The 23,363-nt window shown below is 57.2% G+C and overlaps 7 protein-coding genes across 7 annotated transcripts; 2 read left to right on the top strand and 5 right to left on the bottom strand.

The window, feature by feature from the left end:
• Nucleotides 1–141: 141 nt before the first annotated feature.
• B0I36DRAFT_344488 (uncharacterized protein) lies at nucleotides 142–2,329 on the bottom strand (the record flags this gene model as incomplete). Its single annotated transcript, XM_046156264.1, has 3 exons — nucleotides 142–1,742; nucleotides 1,769–2,192; nucleotides 2,267–2,329. The coding sequence occupies 3 exons, from the start codon at nucleotides 2,327–2,329 to the stop codon at nucleotides 142–144; spliced, it is 2,088 nt and encodes a 695-aa protein (XP_046018864.1).
• Nucleotides 2,330–4,860: 2,531 nt separating this feature from the next.
• B0I36DRAFT_358058 (uncharacterized protein) lies at nucleotides 4,861–5,526 on the top strand (the record flags this gene model as incomplete). Its single annotated transcript, XM_046157899.1, has 1 exon — nucleotides 4,861–5,526. The coding sequence occupies one exon, from the start codon at nucleotides 4,861–4,863 to the stop codon at nucleotides 5,524–5,526; it is 666 nt and encodes a 221-aa protein (XP_046018863.1).
• Nucleotides 5,527–7,612: 2,086 nt separating this feature from the next.
• B0I36DRAFT_371297 (vivid PAS protein VVD) lies at nucleotides 7,613–8,371 on the bottom strand (the record flags this gene model as incomplete). Its single annotated transcript, XM_046160001.1, has 3 exons — nucleotides 7,613–8,029; nucleotides 8,087–8,268; nucleotides 8,338–8,371. The coding sequence occupies 3 exons, from the start codon at nucleotides 8,369–8,371 to the stop codon at nucleotides 7,613–7,615; spliced, it is 633 nt and encodes a 210-aa protein (XP_046018862.1).
• Nucleotides 8,372–11,339: 2,968 nt separating this feature from the next.
• On the bottom strand, nucleotides 11,340–15,715 carry B0I36DRAFT_260235 (sterol-sensing domain of SREBP cleavage-activation-domain-containing protein). The gene is made up of 2 exons (XM_046151118.1): nucleotides 15,190–15,715; nucleotides 11,340–15,109 (listed from the first exon to the last, which is right to left on the bottom strand). Exons 1-2 carry the CDS (start codon nucleotides 15,460–15,462, stop codon nucleotides 11,567–11,569), a joined length of 3,816 nt encoding a protein of 1,271 aa, XP_046018861.1. The 5' UTR covers nucleotides 15,463–15,715; the 3' UTR covers nucleotides 11,340–11,566.
• A 447-nt stretch (nucleotides 15,716–16,162) lies between these two features.
• B0I36DRAFT_311521 (uncharacterized protein) lies at nucleotides 16,163–18,730 on the bottom strand. The gene is made up of 3 exons (XM_046152379.1): nucleotides 18,389–18,730; nucleotides 17,398–18,211; nucleotides 16,163–17,332 (listed from the first exon to the last, which is right to left on the bottom strand). Exons 1-3 carry the CDS (start codon nucleotides 18,413–18,415, stop codon nucleotides 16,401–16,403), a joined length of 1,773 nt encoding a protein of 590 aa, XP_046018860.1. The 5' UTR covers nucleotides 18,416–18,730; the 3' UTR covers nucleotides 16,163–16,400.
• A 324-nt stretch (nucleotides 18,731–19,054) lies between these two features.
• B0I36DRAFT_234819 (beta-lactamase superfamily domain-containing protein) lies at nucleotides 19,055–20,354 on the bottom strand (the record flags this gene model as incomplete). Its single annotated transcript, XM_046149346.1, has 2 exons — nucleotides 19,055–20,105; nucleotides 20,188–20,354. The coding sequence occupies 2 exons, from the start codon at nucleotides 20,352–20,354 to the stop codon at nucleotides 19,055–19,057; spliced, it is 1,218 nt and encodes a 405-aa protein (XP_046018859.1).
• Nucleotides 20,355–22,096: 1,742 nt separating this feature from the next.
• On the top strand, nucleotides 22,097–23,165 carry B0I36DRAFT_344482 (uncharacterized protein; the record flags this gene model as incomplete). Its single annotated transcript, XM_046156263.1, has 2 exons — nucleotides 22,097–22,214; nucleotides 22,291–23,165. 2 exons carry the CDS (start codon nucleotides 22,097–22,099, stop codon nucleotides 23,163–23,165), a joined length of 993 nt encoding a protein of 330 aa, XP_046018858.1.
• Nucleotides 23,166–23,363: the final 198 nt, after the last annotated feature.

The raw sequence follows: 23,363 nt of genomic DNA, 5'->3' as shown, positions 1-23,363 counted from the left end.
AAACCCCGTGGGCTGGGTAAACTCATGTTGCATGTCACCATGGCTCCAGCAGGTCATCAAGGTGGATGCGTGTACGGTTCTCTTTGGGTTTACATTTCAGAATACAATTATGGCCTGCTCTAAATCTCAAACAAAATTCCGTCACCATCGCTGTCCCCTCTGACTCTCCACATCGTCGTCATAGGCAGAGTACGCAGACTGCGCGCCGCCAGGCGTGCCCTGCCTACTATACGGGTCAAGTGGTAACCTCGGAGGCATGGGCGCCGTCATGTTGCGCTGTGGCGTGGGCACAGGACCGTATCCCGGCCGCATGGGGCCAGCAGTGTTGCTCCGGGCCGGAGGGGGGTACCCCGGTCCGTTGTATCTCGCACCCGGCGCCGCCATCCCAGGTGCCTCGGAGTAGATGGACGATGGCGCTGGGCTTGCTCGACCCTCCATCATGCTTCGCTGGTCCTCTGGCATGAACCTCCCGGGCGGGCCAGGCATGCCAGGCCGACCAGAAAGTTGTGCCACAGCTCGGGGCATTGGCCGACCGTATGGATCACCATTGGCCGAGGGAGCTGGGGAGGTAATCCTGGGCGGGAAAGGGGCCATGGGCTCTGCCCCTGCAAAGGTGGAGGGGGCAGTTGCGTATGACCTCGCGACGCTTGGTGCAACGCTCGGTGCCCTGCCTGGCATGTCCCATTCCGACATGACACTGGGGGCGGGACCCGGGCCCCGCATCGAGTGAGAGGTGCCAGTACGCGCTGGCGGCGGATAGTTGTTGACGCCTGCGACAGGAGGCAGAATTGGCAAAGTCGGCGCAGGCGATGCAGATCGAGCCATGTAAGGGTCCTCCCATTCAGATACAACGCTTGGGCCACCCGTCCTGTTCGAGTTTGCTGTCGATGGCCTGGGCGGTGGATAATTGCCGTAAGCTGCATTGGGAGGAAGCTGCGGGATGGACGGTGTTGGCGAAGCAGAGCGGCCCATCTGGGCCGCTGCACCCACGAGTGGCGTGCGGGCGCTGGCTACAGATCCTGCATAGCCTGAGGAGACCGTGGTGGTTGTGCCATTGCGGTTCAGAGGGTACGGTTTCTTCTGGTCCATCGAATTCATCTCGATACTCGGTGACGGCGCGCGTGACTGGTACTGAGGCAGCGTCGTCATGGTGTTTTTCCGTGTCATTGAAGGCATTTGCGGCAGCTTGTCGTCGCTGCCTTCGTCCAGGAACTGCGGGAGCGTTGCTTGGCGAGTAACTGGTGGCTGAGTGCCAGCCTTGAGAGCCTTGGCGTCTGCCTTCCGCTGGCGTTCCTCCTCTCTCATAATAGCCTTGTTCATCTTCTTGGACACGATCTTCAACAACCGCTTGTTGATTTTGCGTTCACAGTAGCCCTGCAGGCCACCGTCGCCCTTGGGGATCCAGTGCCAAAGAAAGAAGATGTGGAATAGAACGGCCATGATTAGGAAGAGGGTCGTGAATACCCAGATGACCAGGGTGAACAGCATACCCGACAGTATGACAGCCTGCATGTTGTTCTCGATGTACAGCAGGCGGAGCTTTGCAAAGAAGGTCTCAAGAGTGCTCTCCACGCTGGAGAGATCCGTGGGATTAAGCTTTGCGTTGTACACAGAGTACAGCGTTGTCGCGTTTATCACCTGACGAGGCCCAGAGCAGAAAATAACGCGGAACCAAGCTACGGCCGGAGGAATCATTAGCTCCATGCGCTCTGACGGCAGGATCGTGCAGTCGAACTCCTGGTCTAGAGATGAGCTTGTGTGGACTTACACTGGAAGCTGAAATATGTGAAAAGAGCAATGTACTCGGCACCTTTCTTGGATTTGGTCAATGCGGAGAAGACAAGGAAGCGCCGCCACCCTTGCCCTTTGCCCCATCGAAGACTCTCCATTCTGACAGCCAGGTTGTCGAGATAGCATTCCGCCACGTTACCTCTCCGAATGACACGAACCGCAACGATGAACTCGTAGATAAGGTTCACGACAGACAGGATGATACATATGGAGAAGACCCATTTCGAAATGTTCCTGTCAATCACAGGCTTGATCTGAGAAGACCAGGTGTCAAAGGCGAGCAGGTTGACTGCCGTAAAAATATCGACGCCGTAGACTGCGATGGACAAGATGACGGAAAAGTAGAGATATGCGAAGGCCGTGCCATTCCAGAAGGACTTTGACTTGAAATCTTTCAAGGTCTAAAGGAGAAGATTGTCAGCGACTAAACCCGGTCATTCCAAGTTGACCCTCCATTTATGGATGCAAGACGTACAATGGCGTCCCATGTCTGCTCGGGACGAGGCTGCACGGGAGCACGACCACCAAAGCAACCCATGCTGAGGTTCTCCGTGTGCAAATCGCCGTAACGTGCTGTCAGCCCTGTTGTACACTAATGCCCAAGATGGCCGTGTCCACGCTTCGGGACTTCACAGAGCGAGATTTCCGAATGGTTCAAAAGCAGACTGCGGTTGCGATCATCGTCAAAAAAAAATAGAAATAAAAGGCGCTTTCGTCAAGTATGTCGTCGGTGGTTTGAATGAGTGTCGTTTGAGCGGTCCGGCCGTCAAAAAGCGTAATTGGTGCTCGCCTGCGAAGCTACCGTAATTGCGACAAGAGATCACCTTTGGTGAAGTTGCCAGGCAGGAGGAGAAGAGCGAGGCAAGTCGCAAGGCCGCAAAGGAAGGCGACCGAGTGCAGATCAAGTAAGCTCGGCCTACGGGTGAAAGCCGACAGCGTGACTCGCTCGTCTGCACGGGACCGTGTGTCGCCGGCACAGGGATGACGGCGGTGACGGTGGAGTGGCGGAGACCTGAGATGGGAAAAGGAAAGGACAGTAACGAGGGCGAGGGCGGTCGGGTTTGATCGACTGCGTTAAGGCGAGGTTGCTATGGCCGGCCCAAGTCTCAGATGTGGGACGAGGGGCTTGCGTGCAGGCTATTGTATGAGGTCCTGGCCTGGGCAGGATTGTTTCCTGGATCACCCAATCGCGAGAGGGGTCTGTTTGATCTGCGAGCACGGGCGTACGTCTCGCGACTCTAGTCACTTGTGACACGGCGATGAGAGAGGGACTGAGAGAGACGGTAAGGGAGTGGACGACAGGCTCGTTCGCAGGTACAGAAGCGAGCAGTCAGGATGGGGTGTTGGTGATGTGCTTGGAGAGGTTGCCCTTGAGCCGAATGAGTGATTAAGTGAAATGGACGAGGACGGGGACGCAGGCGCCTGCTGACCACGAGACGAGTGGCCGGGAGTGATAAGAGGAGAGGCAGGAGGCCGCACGAGGTGGCCCTGGTGCTGTCAGCCCTTGCGCCCGATAGTGGACGAGAGGGAGTTTGAAGTCTGGGGGCGGGTGGGGCGCCTCGAGAAGCCATGTGCCTGAACGGGCAAGGCGCAAGAGCCCCTCGAGCCCCTGAACGCCCGAGGGGCCAGGGGTTCGTTTGAGGGCGGCCGCGACGCGCTCTCTGAGTGGCTGCGTGCCTGGCGCAGCGGCAGGGGTCCGAGGCCACGCCTGCTGACTTGCTCCTTCTGCGTAAGGCCTCTGCATCCGTTTCTGCCGATGAGATCCTGTGTCTGCACTTGCAATTCGACCAGCCAGCTCCAAAGGTCGTCAGTGTCTCCCTGCAAGCGCGCTTTCTCAGTAGGACCCGCAAAGGGCCGCAAAATTCGCCTTTGACGGCAACTGTCGCCATGGCCATCGCGTGCTTGACCCTCCGTCTATTCTCGAGGCGCCGTGGACAGGGTCAATCTACCTCTGGCGGTTGCACAACCTCTTTCCCCATAGAGTGCGCAGCGCGTGCCGGCCCTGACGGTGCGCTGGCAACAATCTCCCGAAGCCCACAGCATGACGACCCCAACACAATGCGCAGGCTGCCATTGTCCAATTTCGAGGCCCTTGGGACGGCCAGCCTTGCCCATGAGCGGCCAGGGCTACGAGCTGCCCCTGTGGGGGATCACTGGCCGCCGTGCCTTGGCATCGCCGCTCCGGCTTTCTGCTTCCGGGCAAGCAGGCGACGCGGCGCCTGCGGAGCACCCATCGCCGGCCACCGCCCGTCACATGGTGCAGTTGGAGACGCTTTGCTGAAATTACGTGGCTTGCCTTATCGTAGCCGTTGACGCGGCCAGCTGCACATCGTCGCCCACCGGCACCAGCAGTCGTCCGAATTGATTGGCAGCACAGACGTGAACATTGATCTGAAGGACAGCATCACTCGTGGGCTTGCGCCTCAGAGATAGCGTATGCCTCAGGGAGGAGCTCTCACTCTCCGGACCAGCTGTATTTCTCTGCTTTTTAAACGCGATCTCTTTATAGACTTTGGCGTTGAATTGAACACGGGGCATTTGCGCGGTCTGACTACGGTCACGTGGCTTCTCAACCATGCCAGAGAGCAGTAATTAGCAGTAGACTGCGACTATCGATGGGCCGACTGACTTGAGTTTGAACCCGCAGACTCCATGGCCTCTGGGAGAGAGACAGCCTGCCAATATGCAGCCTTCAGGTACAAAGCTTGGGCCACTTCCACGATGAACGATTACGTGGGTTGGGGTTCCACTTTTCCAGCGTCGTTGGACAGCCTAACCTCCACTGCAGAACGTCGAGACATATTGGGAAGCTCTACTTGGCTCCCAAGCACCCAAGCTCGTTTGCGACAACCAGGGCGCCACTTGCTACGCGCTCACCACCCAGCTTCCTAGACTTTGGCACGGCAGGTGAGGAGGATCTCCCAAGGCTCAATTGGACGAGACAGCCACAGATAGGCAAGGAGCAGCACGCCGCCAGCCACCCTGCAGCCCGTTGACGAGCCGACCGCACGACCCGGACGAGCCGCTTCCGACCAGGCCCTCTTGCTCAACAGCACAGCGACGCCAAAGATGTCTGTATCATCCCCGACGCCGCCGCTCCTCCTCACGAAGCGCCTCACGGCGTTTCTGCACACCAACCTCAACGCCCAGGTCCACACTGCGCTGCTCACCACGCTGGCTGGCAAGCTCCTCGCGCACGCCTCCACCCTGCCTGTGAGCACCCTTCGCACGCAATGTACCGTCGCCGCCTCGCTCTGGGCGACCTACGCGACGCCAGAGACTAGCAGCTCCATCGCCGACGCACTCCCTGCGTCTCAACAAGCCGACCATTCCCAGGGGAGCCGGGATCCGACCCCGAGCGCGCTGACATTGCAGATGGCCGGGGCGCTGGTCGTCTTGCGCCAGCTCAAGTGCGGCCTGCTGTTCGTGTGCATAGGGCCGACGCCGGAGGCCGCGGCCGCCTCGGTGTCGGGGGAATACGCAGGCCAGCGGCAGCAACGGCACGGGCAGCACCTGCAAACACCACTGCACAGCGAGCACCCGACCCCGACGATAGGCTCGCCCGCCGAGGTAGCCAGCGTGCACAGCGCCGCGCCGAGCACGACAACGCTGGGCAGTGTGGGCGCCACGGGGGTGGTACTGATGCGCCGGCATGCAGAAGAGCTGGCAAAGTGGTTGGACGACAAGCTTGGGACATTGGGCGTGCCAGCCGAGGGTGCGACCTTTGAATCTTGAGCTAGGATTCAGTTGTAGCTTCGCCAAGAAGCTCACTGTCCGAACAGGAGATCCTCAATTACAGCCAAAGCCTATCGCGCTCCGGAAATGGTGGGCAGAATCTTTGACAAAGACTGTCGCAAACCTGGCCGACCAAACTAGACAGCTCGTAGGGCACCTGGGCCGCACCGGCAACGCACTAGCCGATTTTCCTCTGCAGATACGATATTTGGTCTTTGAAGAGACCGACATTGTTCACCACGATTGGCCGTCATCTGAACACAACCAGGCGCGCATGTATAATTACGACAACGAGAAGCCAGGCAGCTGTCAAGACAATATCAAGACATCCATGCGTCCGCTACAAAAACATGGTGCCTACAGCCACTAAACGACAAGGGCTACCCCAAGCAGGCAGAGGATAACCCTGCGCATCATACGCATTACACGGATAGCACGACACCACGTGGCAGCCTCACGGCGACAACGGACTTCTACATCGATTTGTCTAAGAAGCGTGGCTCTCTGGGGATTGCGGGCATCGCCGCCCGGAGCAATCCTGGGTTACCCTCCGCAATTGCACGATAACGACCTTCGTAATGCTGGGCTTACGCGCACGTTCAACAGCGACTCATACATACGGTTTTCGCAAGCTGGGCCGACAAAAGGCGATTGCCGAGGGCTCAGTACAACATGAGAACGACCACATCCTGGCCATCTGCCAATAAGAGCCAACTATGAGAGAAGAGAGACTTGTGCGGAGCCCGACGATGTTGATTGACAGAGAGAGCGAGGGAGGGAGGGGCGCTCCGGCAAGTCGAGACGCGAACCGGAACAGGGGAGGCCATACCCTCGTAAGTGATGATTGGTGTTTGCAAGAAAAACCAGCAGGATTCGGGGCGGGAAGCAAAGGCAACAACCCCCATAGATGAAGTCTGGAAAATCAACTCCCTGGCAAACACGCAATCGGACATCCGGCACATCATACCCATGACGATGGGTGGACAAACTCGCAAGCCAAAACACCCATAGCCGGTACAGCGTGCGTGCTGCGCAAGTTAGGGCCGGATAAAAAAGCGTCAAAATTGTCAACTCCCTTCCAGGCAAGCCGCCACAAGTATGGGGACTTCCAAATCAGCAGGACCGACGACGACGGGCAGCGTTTTACACCTCTGGAGGAATCACGGGGGACAGGAGGAAGAAGCGGAGGGAGAGGACCAGGCGTCATCGTAATTTAATAGTACCAGGAATGGCAGCATCAGTCGTGTAGATAGAGCAATATAGTTATTTAAAGATCTCGCAACTCCCTCGTGAATGGACCTGCCGCGCTGCACGCCACGCCACTTGGATAATAACAATTGAAGTCGTGGTTTTCGAAGACAACACAACCACGACATATAGTCGTCGACATGGTATGCGCTATTCGACAGCCTCAGTTATGCACAGCGTGGTTCGGTAACCACTTTGACGCCTCAAGATATATATGGTTGCCTCATGAGAGGACTCATGGTCTCAAAGAAACATTGACTTGTCAAGAGGAGGTGCGAAAGGGCATGGCCGATGTCGGCTGTGTGAAGATTGTATAGTTATCGCCATCCTCCACGTTAATCTTTAACTATAGTGTGCCATCGAAACTTGCATGCGTGATGCTTTGAAACGTACCCGCCATCTGACTGCGTAGAACTATGAGCAACTGAAGAAAAACAATTGCCGTCCGTACACGCGAACCACGTACAAGTCTGTGGCGCAATTTGGGCAAGAGAAATATCGCTGTGCTTCTCGGCGTATCGATATGCCTGGATTCCATGTTTCCCGAAAAGTGTTCCATGCCTGTCAAATATAAAGACCGAACTCCGTCGTGTAAAACGCCCTTTGCTGTGTGGAAAATCAAATTGTTGACTCGGGAGAGTGGGTATCGTAGTGTATGCCTGAAAGCAAATATGCATGCCCATGCCCGTGGCCAAACCGTTGCCAGAATGCGTGGTGTTGTTGAGTTATCTTGGAATCGCTGTAACGCCAATGGCTGAATGTCAAAAGTTCTGGAAATGAGGGAAAGACGAATTGGCAAGAGTTGTCGAACGGTCAAACTGGATTGCAAAGCACACGACTACCAGCCTTGCTCCTTCTCGACCGAAAAACCAACGAAGTATTCCGGAGTCGGACCGCCGAAGGAGACTGGAATCAGCGTCAAGATGTTGACGAATGGCTGGCCGTTCTTGCGGAAGTTGATGAGCTCGACACTAATCTCAGCAAAATGCTCGACGGCGTGGCGCATGTAGTTGACCATGGCCTTGTCGACATATTGCCGGGGTGATGCTCTCACCACGGAGCCGCCAGGAGCCTGGAGGAAGCGGCAGTTCTGTCCGAGGATTTCACGTTTCGAGTACCCAGTTAAGTGCGTGAAAGGGTCCGACGCGTATATGATGGGGCAGTCTGGCTGATGCATGTCACAGACGACAAAGGCGCACGAGGCGTCTACGTAGCCAATATCAACGACAGGATTTGGGCGTTGCGCAAGACGCCACTACAGGACGTCGTTAGTACAAAGATCGACAATACCAAGCTTCCTGAAAGTACATACAAGAACACCCATGACATCAAAGCCACTGGCCGAGTAGATGCCAGGATAGATGATGCGGTCATGGACCTTGTCATCTTCGGCGGGGACTGTTCGTGGCGAGTTGCTGACATCGACAGGTGATGGCTCCGTGGGCGTGGGAAAGTAGTACTGCAAGGCACTCATTAGTGATCGTCCACCAGAAGCTTCAAAGATAGACGTAGCCACGAAGGCCAAGATGGTTGACATTATGACTTGTCATACGTAGAAGCGACATACTTGAAGGGCTCGATCTTCCCAGGGGTTCATGGTCGACATGATGTGTTTGCGTAGAGCAAGGCGGATAAAAAGGTCGAAGTATCGTGGTATATCAGAGGCCGTCTTGCGTGCTGTAGGCGAGAGACGGCAGTACAAAGAGTAGCTGCTTATATGACAACTCCCAAGGCAAGCAGGCAAAGCCAGTGTTAAGTGGACGTTCTCGTTAACCGAATATGTGAGCGAGGCTAGTCGGGCAGCATCAAGCTTCGAGATGACAAGGGCTAGGGTGGTGCGTCAGGAGATGGAGATCAAGCTCCGGCTATGGCGAGGAGAAGCAGGGAAGACAAGGTTGTGCTGGCAGGCGCCCTGGACGCCTACGTAGCTGGTGGTACGAGGAGGGTCTGGGCGAGGCAGAGATGGCCGCGAAGGTTGTCGATGGCAGGCGGGCGTTTGGCGTGCCTGGCGGGGTCCTTGCCGTTCGCACGCAGCAAGGGTTTGGGATGACAGAGATGGCCAGGCGGTGGTCTTGGTCCGGCGAGGCTCAGGAGCTTGAGGTGAAGTGGACTACGGGCCGCTGTTTGTGGAGGACAAGGCGCATCGGTCGGATGACGAGGTACGAACGGTGTTGCAGGATGGCAGAGGGGCCGGGGATTGCCATGGCCTCGGCAGGCAGGATCGCGATTTGAGGCGAGGGGGAATTGGCAGATTTGGGGGAGCCTGGCGATGGGCAAAATCGTGCCTGGAGATCGAGGGCGAGGTCGAGGGGTCTGTCGATCGAGAAATGCATCCCCGGGTGAGAAGGAGGACCCCGGCTGCACCGGGCTAGGTACATGACAGTTTGCGCAGAGGTCCCCCCGGAGCAAAAGTACCACACGTCACCACGACGTACGTCTGCAGAGCGCAGTCCCCACCCTGATTGGGCAGTAGCGTAGTGCCGTTGACTTGCGGATGCAGCTGGCCGGCCTGGATGCTGGCGATGGATGGTTGAGCTCTCCCCGGATCCAGGGCCGCTGCTGGGGCTGCCTGTATGCTGTTCAGAAGGTCAAGGCGAGACGCTGCTGCATCGTGGAAAGTCTAGACACACAACTAGCAAGCACATCGCGATGGCGGCTCATCGTGATGGCAGAGGGCGGGAGATGGAGAGAACCCTGGCCGATGGGCTGCGATGGTGGAGAGTGCTTGGCATCGCGGTGGGATCGGGGACGGCGTGTGGCTGCAGAGGAGGACCCTGGATCGCCATCGTCTGCCCATCGATCCCTAGATGCGGTTTCCGATGCTGCGGATCAGGCCAATCCCAGCCCTGCATTCCACAGCGGCAGACCCACTCCAAACTCTTGAGCCCACCCAGTCCATGTCAGTGCTGTGCTGGCTGGCTCTCCCCATTGCAAAGAAATGCAGTTTCCAAAGGTGGGCATAATAAACGCATCAACCACTTCCCGCCAAGACTCGCATCGAGCCGATTCTCGACCATGCCGGCGGCTGCTTGCAGTCCACTGGCGCCCAAACAGGCCTGCTAATGAGGCTCGCCACGGCCGCCATTCCAGCATAACTGGCCCCCCACGATGTCGGCCATCGCGATGCGGCTCTGCACCCCTGCCTCTCCCGACTTTGCTTTTCCCCTCGCCGTTTCTGCACGATCCGCCGCTCCGCCGGTCCCAGGCAGACTCCCTCGCATAGACCCGAGGGCGCACATAATTAGCAGCACTCCGGGCTTCATCGCTCGATGGCCCCGACGCCAGGACCAGGGCGCGCCGGCCGAGTACCCATTCGCGGAACATTCCGAACTGGGCGGCGGGCATCTCACTGTCGCAAGTGACATTCTGATGCACGAGGTCCAGTACTGCACCTGCGGATCGTGAGCATCGAGATGCCGCCTGCTGACTGCTGGCTGCCTGGCGTCATGTTACCTCTCCGGGGCCAGTCCAGATCTCAGTCAGCAGCACACATACGCACACGCACAACCGGTCCATGATCACAGTCAATGCACGGGGTCACTCCTGCCCTTAGGTATTCGTTCCCACGGCACCATCCTATTACTAACTGCCAGGACACCATTCATTCACAACTCGCGCGGCATTGCAACAAGCCCTGAGCGGCAGTCGGCCGGACAAGATCCCATACTCTCTCTGTTAAAGATCCACCTGTAGAACGTCTCCTCCTCTCCCTTTCTTTCCACGATGGCTGTTAGTAATGACGCCGTATCGTACATTGCCCTTGACCAGGATGTGCCTGACTCGGCCCTGTCCAATATCCAAATCCCGAAAGTCACAGCCCCCCCGTCTTGGTGGTTTGGTGGTCCCACAACCCACCCAGATGCACCCGTCCCAACCTGAGCAGCAAAAGAAACCCACCGCACACGCGCGCGGGCTTGGCAAAACACGGCTTCCGACACGGATACAAGGCACACGGAATTCCTTCCGGCACCCATGCCAAACAACCCATGCCCGCCAACTGACACACACGCTTCTTCTTCTTCTTCTTCTTCGACTAGGTAGCCAGCAGCCCACTCTTCAAAACGTCGACGTCAGTCGTTGTATTGGCCACAGCGACTTGGCACATCTGGTTGACTTTACCGCTTTCCCCGTTGCTGTTGTGCCATGTGAATCACGTGGTGAGAGGCAGGCAAAGCAGGCCAAAGTGACCCTTCCCCTGGCAGACAGACATGAATAATGGATGCAAGGGGGGAAACGTTACACAGCACGGAGTTTCCCCAACGGACAGTCTCCGGGGGTCGCGGCGCCTATTCTCTCTCACTCCAACGTGTGCGTGCAAGGACCTCTCTGCGCACACACACACACACATCTCAGCGACATATTCGAGACCGCTCAGCGAGATATCTGTTACAAATCACACTATAACACTTTGCATACTTGCAAGGGATACTTACGCCTATCTTCCCGTCTCGGTCGGCCAGGACAGCGGACAGCGCTTTCAAGGTGAGGCGCCAATCCACTGTCCAGATGCCGCCAGGTGTCCTCTAGGTGTAGGTTCAACATCACCACATAGACTCATGTCGTACAGACCGGTATATATCATTTTGCATGTTCGTGATCCCAGATGTGAGCAGACAGAAAGAAAGATACTTGGCTCGCTCGAGCTATGATATGCTGTGTACGTTACATTATGCAATCCACATCTTGAATCCACCTCTCCAAAAGTCTCGTGTGTCCTAGCGATATCTCGCCCTCGCCCTTTCCATTTCTTTCCTGTTAAGCCGATCATTCATAATCCAACGCTGTTGCCACATCACTCGTCGTATTCGTCCGAGTCACTTGCATCGTCCGGCACGAGCGCCCGGTATCTCCGACTCGCCAGATCCTCCACGAGCCCGCCTTCGCTCTCAGGGTCGACGTACCCATCGCCACCGGCCAGCGACAGCGCAACGGGAAGGAAGATTAGCGCATGCGTAGCCGCAAACACGACAAGCGCGAGCCACACGCGGAAGTAGTAGATCTCAAAGATCTTGGACTTGGTAAAGGCCAGCACGAAGACGCCGAGCAGCTTCGTCACGGTGATGCCGCTGAACACGGACCCGCCGACGTTGACTAGCGCCGTCCACGCCCGCGCGTCGCGGCCACGGAAGCGATTCCTAGCACGCTCCATGACGGACCCGGACGGGAACATGAAGGCCCGGGCAATGTGTGCGCAGAACTCGACGCTGATACCGACGCAGATGATCAGGTTGACCAGCGACACGGCGTTCAGTGACACGTCAAAAACGGCCATGGCGCCGATAATGTCGATGACAGTCATCACCACCGTGATGGTCACCACGAGAGCGGTGAGTACCGAGCCGAGCAAGACCGTTGACACGGCAAAGATGATGGCGACTGCAGAACCAAGCAAGGTGGCCGTCAGGCTGACAATATTGGCGTACTGATCAAAGAAGACGTAGAATACGCTGTAGGGGAACACCTCCATGCCCGTCTTCTCCGTGATATCGTTCGCGATGCGACGTGCAGCGAGGTACGCCTTGATGAAGTCATCCTGACTGCGAAGAGGCTTGTGCATTGTGCGGAAATGGCTGGCAGGGACTCCATTCTTCTCCACGTCGACGACCACTGCCTGGCCGTATGCTGCCTGGCCAGCAAGCGGGCAATTCTCGTTGGTCGGAGCAACCAGCCACTTCTGCACGTAGTGGACAAACTCCTCACCCTCAGGCATGCCGTACAGCGTCACATTCCACGCTGGGTCGCGGTTCTCAAAGCAGGTGTGTCTCGGACCAGCCTTGCAGCACTCATCAAACTCGGGGTTCAGCCACTGGAAGAAGTCGTCGATCCAGCTGGCGGTTGGCGAAGCAATATACGAAACTTCGGGCCGCTTCCGCTCCTGCTCCAGGATGTTGGTCAGGGAGTACTGATCGCATGTGGAGAAGCGCGAGCACATGTCCTGTTGATAGATTCGCTGCGTCGCATTGGCATCCTTCGCCACAAAGTAGACAGGCGGGCCAGTGTCGAGATACTTGTACATGTCGTTGAAGTAGTCAATGAGGTACGAATCATCTGGGAGAGCCACGCGCTGATCCAGTCCGAGCTTGACGTATGGAATAAGAGCAATCCCGGCGGCAAGTAGACCGACGAAGACTGTCACAACCAGGACCTTGACCTTGCGACCCAGCAGTGCAGGAGCGTAGTACTTCCGAATGAATTGCTGCAGCAAGCTCTCCTCGGGAACGTCGTAGCCTCGAGGGCCGCTGTGGCCATTGCTGCTGCCCAGGTGGACGCGGGCGGCTTTGATTTGGACGCAGGGAAAGCAGTCTGCGCGGTTATCCTCGATACGGATCTGGTTATACGATAGAATCGAGATGAAGAGGGTCATCTGCAGGATAGCGTTGATGAATACAGCACCAGCCGCGTAGATTGCGAAGTTGCGCACAGCCGGCATACCAACAAAGGCTCCCAGCGCAAAAGAGACGGTCTCCGTGATTCCAGAGAAGAGGATGGACGGGCCCATACGCCCAAGTGCCTTGGATATCCTCTCTTCGACCATGGCATCGGGGTGGCTCAAGTTGACACGCTCAAACTCATGAACGATCAAGAAGATGTTGTCCACACCAACAGCCAGCACAATGAAGGGGATGACCTCGGCAATGATGAGAGTGGCCTTGATGCCACACCACGAGAACAGTCCAATGGATGAGGTGATGGACATGAGGACAATGAGAATGCCCACAAATCCCAGCGTGAACTTGCTCCGAACCAGACCAAGGGCAGGGTTCTTGATGAGCTCCGTGAAACTGATGCTGGTTGAGCCCAGAGCCAAGGAAGCATAGATAAACATGACCAGGTAACTGATAGCAACGATGGTGGCATCCGTGTTTGTGGACTTGTTGAGCTCATGCTCGAGACTGATCTCGGTGCTGAAAGATAAGCGAAGACCCCGCTTCTCGGCTTCCTTCTGCGCAAGCAGGAGACGGTCGCGCAAAGACGCCTCCCAGTCCATGGCGTGAGCAAGCTCGGTGCTGCCTTCGAGATGGTTGCTGACGACCCACGTCACAGTCATGGCAGGTGCCTCGGTAACTGTGTCGAGGCTCTTGTAGCCTCCAAGAATCATGTTGGGCTCAATCGGTTGGCCAAAGTCTGGGCGGCACATGACGGGACCTTCGGCGCAATCCTGAAAGTGGTCCTTCCAGTGCTTTGTGCCGTCAAAGTAGACCGTGGGAGATTGCACGACACAGGCTGAGCCAGTCGGCTTGAAGCAAACATCCGTGAACTTCGTGCCAAAGCTCTTTCCCGTAAGCTGTCGTACTTCATCTTCGAGCGATGACCACCATTTGAGGGTTTCGTAACTGAGAACCGGACCACCAGTGTCGTTCACAAGGAACGCCTTATCGACACGGTAGAAAGGGCCGAAGTTCTCATCGAAATATGCCTTCTCCTGAGCAGCATTGGACGCCGGGCTGACCCATAACCTGGCGGGCTCCTTCTCGACGTCAAACTTGACCCATCCGACGCTGAGGACGACAACGAGGAGGAGACTGGCGAAGATCGTGATGCCAGGGAACCTGGCGCAGACGTGGCCGAGCTTGCTGAAAGCCTTGTCACACCAGGTATTGACTCTGTAGTGCTTCTGTGGCCTGTCGTACATGGCAGGGTTGCGGACAAGGTCACCCTCATCCTCATCGTCGCTGGGCTCAACGCCATGAAGCAAATGCAGGCGCTCGTTGCGGCGTTGTGCGTGCTTACGCCACGCGACGTGGCCGCCAATCGCCAAGACCAGGGAGAACAGCAAAACACTGTAGGTAAAGATGGAAGCGAAGGAGAGACAAGGAAGAACACCGACATGGCATGAGCCGGCGTCCTCAACATCAGGCAGCTTTGGGCAGACCGCCGGACAGTCTACGCAGGAGCAGCGGAAGTTGGGGTCTTCGTCATTGCATTGCTTCGGCTTCATCTCGAGTGGTCTCATGCTCGGGTCTGGGTACGATGTCGGAAAATTGATCTGGAAAGGAGAGCCGATGGGCTTCTCGTCGCCCAGGAACTTGAGCAGGCTGGTGTAGTTTGTTGCACCGTTTCCGATAATATTGATGGCCTTGTCGTTGGAGGCGCCGAACTTGACGTTCTTGCAACTGTCGAAGAAGCCCTCGCCATAGTCCTTGGAGATGAGCTGGTCGAGCTCCGTGATCATGGTCTTGCCATTCTTGACCAAGGTGTTGGTCACATTGATGAATAGCGACTGGTCGGGTGAACAGCTGAATGTGCAGAAGAGGTTGTAGAAGTTGTCCTTGCAAGCCGGGCAGGCGCCGAGGATTTGGCTGGGCACAGCCATCTGCGACTTGAGAGCATCAAACTGGACAAAGCAAATGCCTATCAGTATTGGATGTCGAGCGGAGAACACACCTTCGCCGATTGGCAAGGACCCCGACATACCTGGTCTCTGGTACAGCACACATTCGTGTCTAGCCACTTAGGACCGCACAGCTCTGCTAGATCGCGCGCGAAATCGTCGTCTGGCTTCTCGGCGAGGCCGTTGTCGAGACAGGGCAACGGTTTGCCAAAGAAGCTCTTGCTGCCGCAGTGGCCGCGCATGGCACAGCGGCCAGCCTCGTGCTTTGGCGTGAGGGCATCGTCGCCAGCAAGGACGCCCTGCGCGACGGCCAGGAGCGAGGACGCCGCCGCCGCTATGTGCGCGAGGCGTGTCATGGTGGGAATGACCCGGAACCAGGCCGATGGTGTCGTGTGTTGCTCTTATCGTGGGTCGGCGCTACAAGAGCGACAGCACCAGCGGGAGGGTACGACAGCGGCAGTAGGTTCAAGCTTGACCTGTCGCAAGCTTTGGAGAGGATGAGAATTCGATGGTGGAAGAGATGGGGAAACCCCAGAGTGATGGAGAAACCGCACGGCGACTTGTGTAGCTCGCCGGGTCGGATGGTCGGAGGCGAGTCGTGTGGTGGTGACCAGCAGATTGCGCAGGTGTGGCAGGCAGGCAGGCAGGCAGGCAGGCAGGCACCGGCAGGTAAGCTCCAGCAACGGGAGCTTGCCCGCTGCACCCTGCGTCATCACCCAGAGCCGCCGTCCAGTCAGGGCGCCCGTTGCCCGGGGCGGGTTCCTGTGTCAAGTGACTGCGTGCCAGGGCGTACTCCACCACGTCGACGCTAAGCTCCAGATCCTCCACAGTTTTCCTCCCGCGCAGCGTCCTCCAGGTCCCTGCTCGCCTCCACCACCCACCCGACCTCTCCGGGCTTGCATTCCCGGGCTCAACGAGCCCTATGTCCCTGCATCAGCAAGCAGTTGCTGCTGGTTCGGACGCCGAGAGCTCCAACCTCCAGCATTTCGTCTTCTTACATGAGCTCGTTGACAGGAAGTGTTGGTGCAAGCTGAAGTCAAGATCATGTCCAGTGACTGTCATCGTAACTGCCTCTCTTTCTGCATCTCAACTTTGCTTCAATGTATGAACAAACAATTCATTCCCTTTCAAAATGCCGTGAATATCTAAAACCCTCGAATCCGTTCATCCCACAAGCACGCAACACTCAAAAAACAGATCGCCTTGTAATGCATCAGACTCCTCTTCCAAGACATCGGTGTCCAAACATGAGCCCGCCAAGATAATCATCCCCATGTGAAGTTGCTTGCCAAGGTTACCGTCGTCGGCCAGTAACCAGATACGCACCCGTGAGCACCTCGGCCTTCCACCCGTCCGCAACAAGCGCCTTGAACACATTTGTCCGCAGCCGCGAGCGCCCGTCGGTAGTGTGCCTGCCGAGCCCCGTGACGACGACGAACCCTTCCTTGGCCTGCCGCGCGCGGTCTTCGCCGTTGAGGCCGTCCCACCACCGCCAGCACCGGTCGAGCGCAATCTCGACGCCGTCCTGCACCGTCGCGCCGTGCAGGTCCACCATCCCGCGCGTGCTCTGCTGGTCGACGAGCATATTCGTCTCCACGCTGATGGCCTGGCGGTGGTTTGTGGCCTGCTCGCGCGCCCGCTCGGCATAGTAGCCCGCCGCTTGTCGGAACAGAGGATCTGAGCGGCCTTTGCGGAAAGCTGACGAGGCGGAGGCATATGAGTGGTCCTTGGCCGCGGCCAGGAGGGATGTATTTGCCGTCGCCTTCTGCAGAGTTGTTGGCAGCCGTGTCTGAGGCAGCGGGCTTGGTCTCAAATCGATGGTCTTCCCGCGCTGGCTCAAACCCGACTTTGAGCCGTTTTTGCTGTTCACCGAGTCGAACTCTGTGTCCTTGTCCGAGGCAACGACACTGTACGCAACATTGTACTTCATGTATGCCGGCTTCTCAAAGAAGCCTCCCAGCACGTTGATCACGGCGATCGCAAACTCGTAGGAAGGGCTGATCTCGATGGAGGCCCCGATGTACTCGCGGGGGATCCAGGGATATTTGGTGCTCTGCTCGTGAACGTCTTGCAACAACGACTGATCTGACGACGTCAGCCCGAGTCTGAGGAAGTTGTCCAGGATCTCAACAATTGTCGCGCCACTGGAGTTGCCATGCCGGTAGTAAATATTCGTAACATCTGACGCCGGCTGGTTCAGCTTCTCTGCGATGAATGCGATGTTGGCTGCAACGCAGAGACCGTCAGTATTTCCTTTTGGACTCTCCCACGAACAAAGCATGTCCACGTACCATCATGCTGCTCATCGTCCATGACGTCCTCTTCAGCCGGCGACCCCGGGGATCGCGGCGAGTGAGGCTCGCTACGACTAGCGCCACCTTTTCCAAGCTGCTTCTTTTGCCCTTTCCTCTTGCCCTGCTTTTTCCTCTTGGCCGTGCCGGTGCCACTGCCCAGTCTATCCTCATCCGACAGATAAAACCCTTCGACGCCCTTGACTCGTTGGCCTGTCTGCTCCAGCCACTGGAGGTTCAGAAGCGAGTCGATAGCTGCACTTGCATTACCCCCAGCTTTCTTGAGCGCCAGTCTCACGTCTACGGGCTTCAACGACGTGAACATCTCGGCGAGCTGCTGCTCCTTCTCGGACTCGGTGAGCCCATCAAAGATGCCGCCGACGTACAGAACCCCAGGAGTATCCCCACCCCTCGACGCAGGTGACGATCTCGTCCTGGGCGAAGAAGCTGAAGAACCCAGCGACAGCGCGCCCATGCCCTCCGTCGTCGTGGCCGTGGATGCGGTAGTCAGGCCGTCGTTGCTCTTCAGGTCGCTCTCGCTGGTCCCCGACCTCGCCGCACCACCGGCTCTTCCACCACCACCACCACCGTGGCCGTGGGCATCGTCGCCGCGGTTTTGAAATTCGTCCAGGCCCCCCTCCTCCTCGGGCCCGAGACCGCTTGGGTTGAACCCTGACGCCTCTTCGAGGGGCACGTCCTTGGCAATGGTGAGCAGCACGTCGCGGACCGCGGCGAACTGCGTAGGGTCCGTAAGGTCATAGTCCCCTGCGATGGACAAGATTGTGGTCTCATCGAGGAGAGAGCGAAGCTCGGCCTGTCGTGGTGAAGGTCAGCAAGATACATGAGGGGGGCGCACGGCATGCACAAGATTTTTAAGACAAGGAAGAGTAGGTTGAGTGTCGTGTGTACTCATGGCATGAACCTCGCAAGGTAATCATATGATTCAGGCGGCGCAGCGCACTCAGAGGCGGAGGGGCAGGATCTCTCTCACCAGTAATTCTGCTGTGGGATCCGACATGACAGGCCATGCTCCAAATGAGTACCGTCCAATCGGGAGGAAGGCTGAATGGGATGGTCAAATATAAACCGGCCCAAGATGTCGCAACGGATCCCTCGAATCAGCTGGCTCGCACGGCTGCATCGTCGTCATGGGAAGATCGATCGAGCTCGATGATGAGTGTGCGTCTCGGTCCAGAGCGCGGAGTGGGGCTGGCGTTGAGTGAGAAGACCTCGAAACCGCATATCGGCTCTTTTGAGGCGCTCCAGCTCAGAATTTAGGTGGGACCCTGGACCAACTCAACCGCCATCTTGGCTGGGCTTGTTGATGGCGACCACGGCACAGTTCTCGATAAAAGACAGGCACCACAGGCAAATATTTATGAAACCGTGCTAGAAAGGTCGAGCAAGCAAGCGCCGGAAAAATCCTCACAGGTATGATCAACTTGATGTGACCTGGCTAGACAAAGCGGCTTTGTTTCACACACAATTATTTGATACAATTGTCTCCAGACTCCTCTCACCAGGACACTCAAAGAAGGCGCGTTCGCCAATCCATTCAGACGTTGCAGAAAGCCTCTATACTATAGCCAGGGTATACATGCTCGGAATGACGCTAAACAAAGGCAACAAAAGCAACCGCTGATCAGTATGCAATCACCTAGAACGACCTGCTCTCGCCAACATCGCAGACGTCAAAAACGCCTGTCTCGGCAATACCTCTGCGACGAAGGGCTTCTTTCAGCAACTTCGGTGGCTCGAGAGGCTCCTCAGGGGTCAAGACCCAGGTTCCCCAATGGATGGCCATGGCCCTCTTGCAGTTTGTGTCCCTGAAGATCTCGACGGCATCAAAGGGGTTTGCGTGCACCGGCGAGAAGACCTCGCGCGGGGCATATGCTCCGATAGGGATCAGGCCGAGGTCGAACGAGCCAAACTTCTCGCCGATCTGCTTGAACTGCGGGCAGCGCGGCAGATCCTGGTGCTCAGGACCATAGTCGTCCTCGCCTTCAGCCATTTTATAGACAGTCCGGTATCCCGTATCGCCTCCGAACCACACCGACTTGGATGGCACCTCGTCAGAGGAGCCACCAGATGACACGGCCCAGCTACACCACAGCGTCGTGTTTTGATCAAGCATGCCGCGCCCCGATCCGTGCTGGCACGGCAGACAGGATATTCTGGCAGTGATCGGTTCGGCGTTGGCATCACTGCTGTGGCTATCCTCCACGTTCGCATTCTTCTTTGGCGACTGCGGGTCGAGCTTGAGGTCGACGCCATCCCACCAATCTAGCTCGGTGACATTCTCGATGCCGCTTGCCTTGAACCATTTCTCAAGACCAAGGCCGACGAAGAAGTGGGCATTAGGATGGTGCTTCTGGACCTCGAGGACGGAGGAATACGACAAGTGGTCGTAGTGAGAGTGGCTGATCAGGACGGCATCGACATGCGGTAGAGCGGAAAGCTCGCATGGCGGCGGCGTGTACCGCTTGAGACCCTGGGACTTGACAGGGGCACAATGGTCTTCAAAGACGGGATCGAAGAGCACCCGGAGACCCGATGGGAACTCGACATAGTAGCATGCGTGTCCCAGCCAGGTAGCCCGCAGCTGTGTTGAGCCAGTGCGGCTCTCGAGAAATTTTGGTTCGACAACATTGAGTAGCCCGTCCTCCAACTTGGGCGTAGGCCACTTATACTTGCCGGTAAGGCGACCACTGCGGGATACGACGAAGATTTTCAGCGACAAGAAACATGGCAAACAACAACGGCAGCCGAGACATGGAGAGGACGGCTTACGTCATGACCGACAAGATGTCGGTAAAGTTGATCTCTTTGGCAGACGGATGTGGGTTCCTGAACTTGGTGGTCCTCCCAAAACAGTTCTTGACGTGGTGGGACTTGGCATCATCACTGTCGGTCCCACCAGTGGTATGTTGGGCAATGGTCGAGCTGTAGACGGCCATGGTCAGGGTGGCTGTGGTTGCCGTTGTCAGGGAAGCTTTGAGGATATAAGGCTGTGTTGTTGTTCGTCTGTGCAGAGCGTGCAGAGCTCGAGCTAAGAAGGAGTTCATGGCGATCCAGGTCGGTTCAGGAAAGGATGGGCGGGTAACGAGACGTTATAAGTCAAGAGATGGGAAGCTTGGACAGGCACCACGACGGCCCGGACAGCGAGTCCTGGCCGAGGGACTTAAGGAAAGTGTGCGAGTCCGAGGCATCGAGCCCGGAGCCAACTGGCTCTCTTTGCGGCCCCGTCATGGAAAACAAACTTCGCACTCAAGTGCCAGGCCGGAGTTATGGTACGGCGCGAAGCCCATATGCATCATCGGGCGTGCGCCACTGGGGCGAGCGGATTTAATGGGCTGTGGAGACAAGCGGGTGCAGGAGGTCGGCTAGCTCCGAGTAGCTGCATGCTTCCCTCGCTGTGGTCGGCGAAAGGATAGGCCGCGCCAGTGGGCAGTGGTGTAGTGTAATCCTCAGCACGTGGAACACTGAAAGCCCTCGCAGGCGAGGCTCTGTGCCGACGGCGGCGTCTGACTGGGATTCCCGGCAGGGCAGAGATGCGAATGCGGAGTGGTGCTGTATGCACGCCTGGAGATGGAGATAGCGAGATGGTCTACCACGTTTGGCACACCTTCCGAGGCGACGGACATGATCGGGCCTAGTCTAATTTCTAAGGCAAGTACATATGCCCAGTAGGTGGGGACCTGGGTGCGGCTGACCGATCAACGCATTCCATGCCAGGCAAGGCGCCATGACAGCTGGACGATCTCGGACTCGGAGCCCAGTCAGCCAGGCTTACTTTGTCCACGCTCGATCCATGACCTCAGCGACTCCATGACTGGAGTGCTGCCCACCACAATTTCCCATCGTGAAACCCTCATGTGCGGATGGCCACTTGCTGAGCAGGCATTGATGGCTGTCCCCGCATAGCCATACGATGATGCTGCGCCACCAACTCAGGCAAAGTAGCCATGGCTCGCAAAACCCATGCCGTCGCGTAACGTTCCGTGTGTGCCCTACCCTGCTCTACTGTTGGTCACAAGCTCGCTGGCGCTCGGGTCGAGCTGCGCGGGTGGTCTCGAAGCCATCTATGGCATAGCACCTCGCAGCTCCAGTGAATCCTCAAGTCTTCTTGCCATCAGCGCACTATGCTTCTCTGGATCGCCGCTTGCACGACATACTGTCCACCTGAATCCATGGTCCAGCCAGCCGTCCGAGACCATCGCGGTTGTGCTGCTGACTGGAGCCTGGCAAGCTGACAGCGAGCCCGCCTCTGCCCTTATTGGCGCGACAAAGGCGCAGCAGGCTTGGCACCAGCACGCCGGGGCCCGTATCCCTCGATGCGTTCATCAAACCCCTGTGGCACGCTCCCCCTCCAGCCACTCACGGCACCACGCGCCGGCCCCCGTCAGATTCCTGCTCCCTATCGTGACAATGGCACTTTGCTATGTCAGCCTGGACTCTCTGCCTGCCTGCCTGCCTGCCTACGAGACGAATTGCTCCTCTCCCGCGGCCGCTTGGCTCCTCACCTCCACCTATCCACAGCCAGGTCGCCATCATCAGCGCCATGTGAAGCATCATTACCATCGTCGCCCGCTGCCTCATCCCCAAGTCTCGTCGTTGCAAGCTGCTAAAGTGCCCTTGGGCCTTTCCACTCTTCTGCTTCTACTGCGAGGGCGCTCTCGCTCTCACACAGCCCACCTCGATGGCGCACATCACAGTCGCTGCTCTCCTCCTCGCGGCCTTTGCCCCGTGGCCCCCCGTGCACGCCGTGCTCTACAGTTTCGGCATCGACAGCGACAAGATTGAAAGTGACAAACGCAGTAAGTGTTGCCTTGGCGCCCACCTCCATCGCGGCTGTCGTGCGTCCCGTTGAGACGAGGTGCTGACATGCCCTAGTTGCATGGTGTGACGATCAGCAACAGACCTGCATTACACTATGCGGATTCAACCACGCCCCGGTGAATAGCTGCGACAACGTGTCCTTGTACTACAGCTGCGAATGCAATTGGGTTCAGGGACAACCAAACATCAAACCAAATATGACCGACTGGGCCCGTACCATACCCACACACATATGCCAGGAGGCTTTCTCACGCTGCTACAATGCCGCCGCCGACGACGCTGCAAGGCAGAAGTGCTTTGACGACATTCAGACTAAATGCAGCTTCCGCGAACCCACCCTGCTCAACGCCGTCGACCTGGCCTCCGGCACCACACCAAGTTCCGTGATCGCAGGCGCGGCTACATCTACGGTCATCACCACTAGTGTGGATTCCTCGTCCTCAGGAGTCATGTCCGTAGTTCAGTCCTATATCCCAGACGCTTCAGTAGCATCAGCGCCCGCGAGTATTGCCCTAGCACCAATCATTGCCGGCTCTGTCGTGGGTGGTCTTGTCGTCGTGATTGCGGTGGCATGCCTCTTTTACTGGCTTGGGAGCCGACGGCGCCGTCGCTCTCCCAGCGACAAGGATCGCCAGCCACCAATATCGTTTGGGCCATCTCAACCCAAGCCGAGTGAGAGCAGCATCCTTAGTGATACCGTTATCGACCGCATAACTGTTGACAAGCAAGACTCGGCACAAACGAGCAGCATTCATAGCGACAACGGCAGTGGCAGCACTGATAAGTCGGACGTGCAGAAGACCTTGATCACAGAAAAGACGAATGGCCACGAAATGGTCAGAGACCTCAGTGCTTCTTCTCCGCTCGACGACGAAATGTACTTTGACACGGCAAAGTATAGGATGCCACCACCTACCAAAGACCCATGAGACCATTCTGGCATCGCATAGATGAATGGCATGTTTTGGTTCTTGTCTACGAGTACATATACTAGGGGTATCCGGGCTATGATACAGCGCCGCGTTTGCAGAGAAGAATCTGTTTGAGGAAAAGGGTCTTTTCGCTTCGTGCTGGCAGACTGTGGGGTTTCCAAACAATATCGATCTCTTGCTTTGGGTACCTGCTGG

The sequence above is a fragment of the Microdochium trichocladiopsis genome (genome assembly GCF_020744255.1).
Source record: "Microdochium trichocladiopsis strain MPI-CAGE-CH-0230 chromosome Unknown B0I36scaffold_1, whole genome shotgun sequence".
NCBI classification, from domain to species: Eukaryota; Fungi; Ascomycota; class Sordariomycetes; order Xylariales; family Microdochiaceae; genus Microdochium; species Microdochium trichocladiopsis.
Note: the sequence above shows the minus strand (reverse complement) of the source record. Positions and strands in the feature narration are given on the sequence as shown.

Coding starts and splice junctions, on each gene's coding strand:
- B0I36DRAFT_260235 (XM_046151118.1), bottom strand. CDS start 15,462: ATGACACGCCTCGCGCACATAGCGGCGGCGGCGTCCTCGCTCCTGGCC. Junction 15,110..15,189: donor TGTGCTGTACCAGAGACCAG/GTATGTCGGGGT, acceptor TGCTTTGTCCAG/TTTGATGCTCTCAAGTCGCA.
- B0I36DRAFT_311521 (XM_046152379.1), bottom strand. CDS start 18,415: ATGTCGGATCCCACAGCAGAATTACTG. Junction 18,212..18,388: donor ATCCCACAGCAGAATTACTG/GTGAGAGAGATC, acceptor TCACCACGACAG/GCCGAGCTTCGCTCTCTCCT. Junction 17,333..17,397: donor GGACGATGAGCAGCATGATG/GTACGTGGACAT, acceptor TCTGCGTTGCAG/CCAACATCGCATTCATCGCA.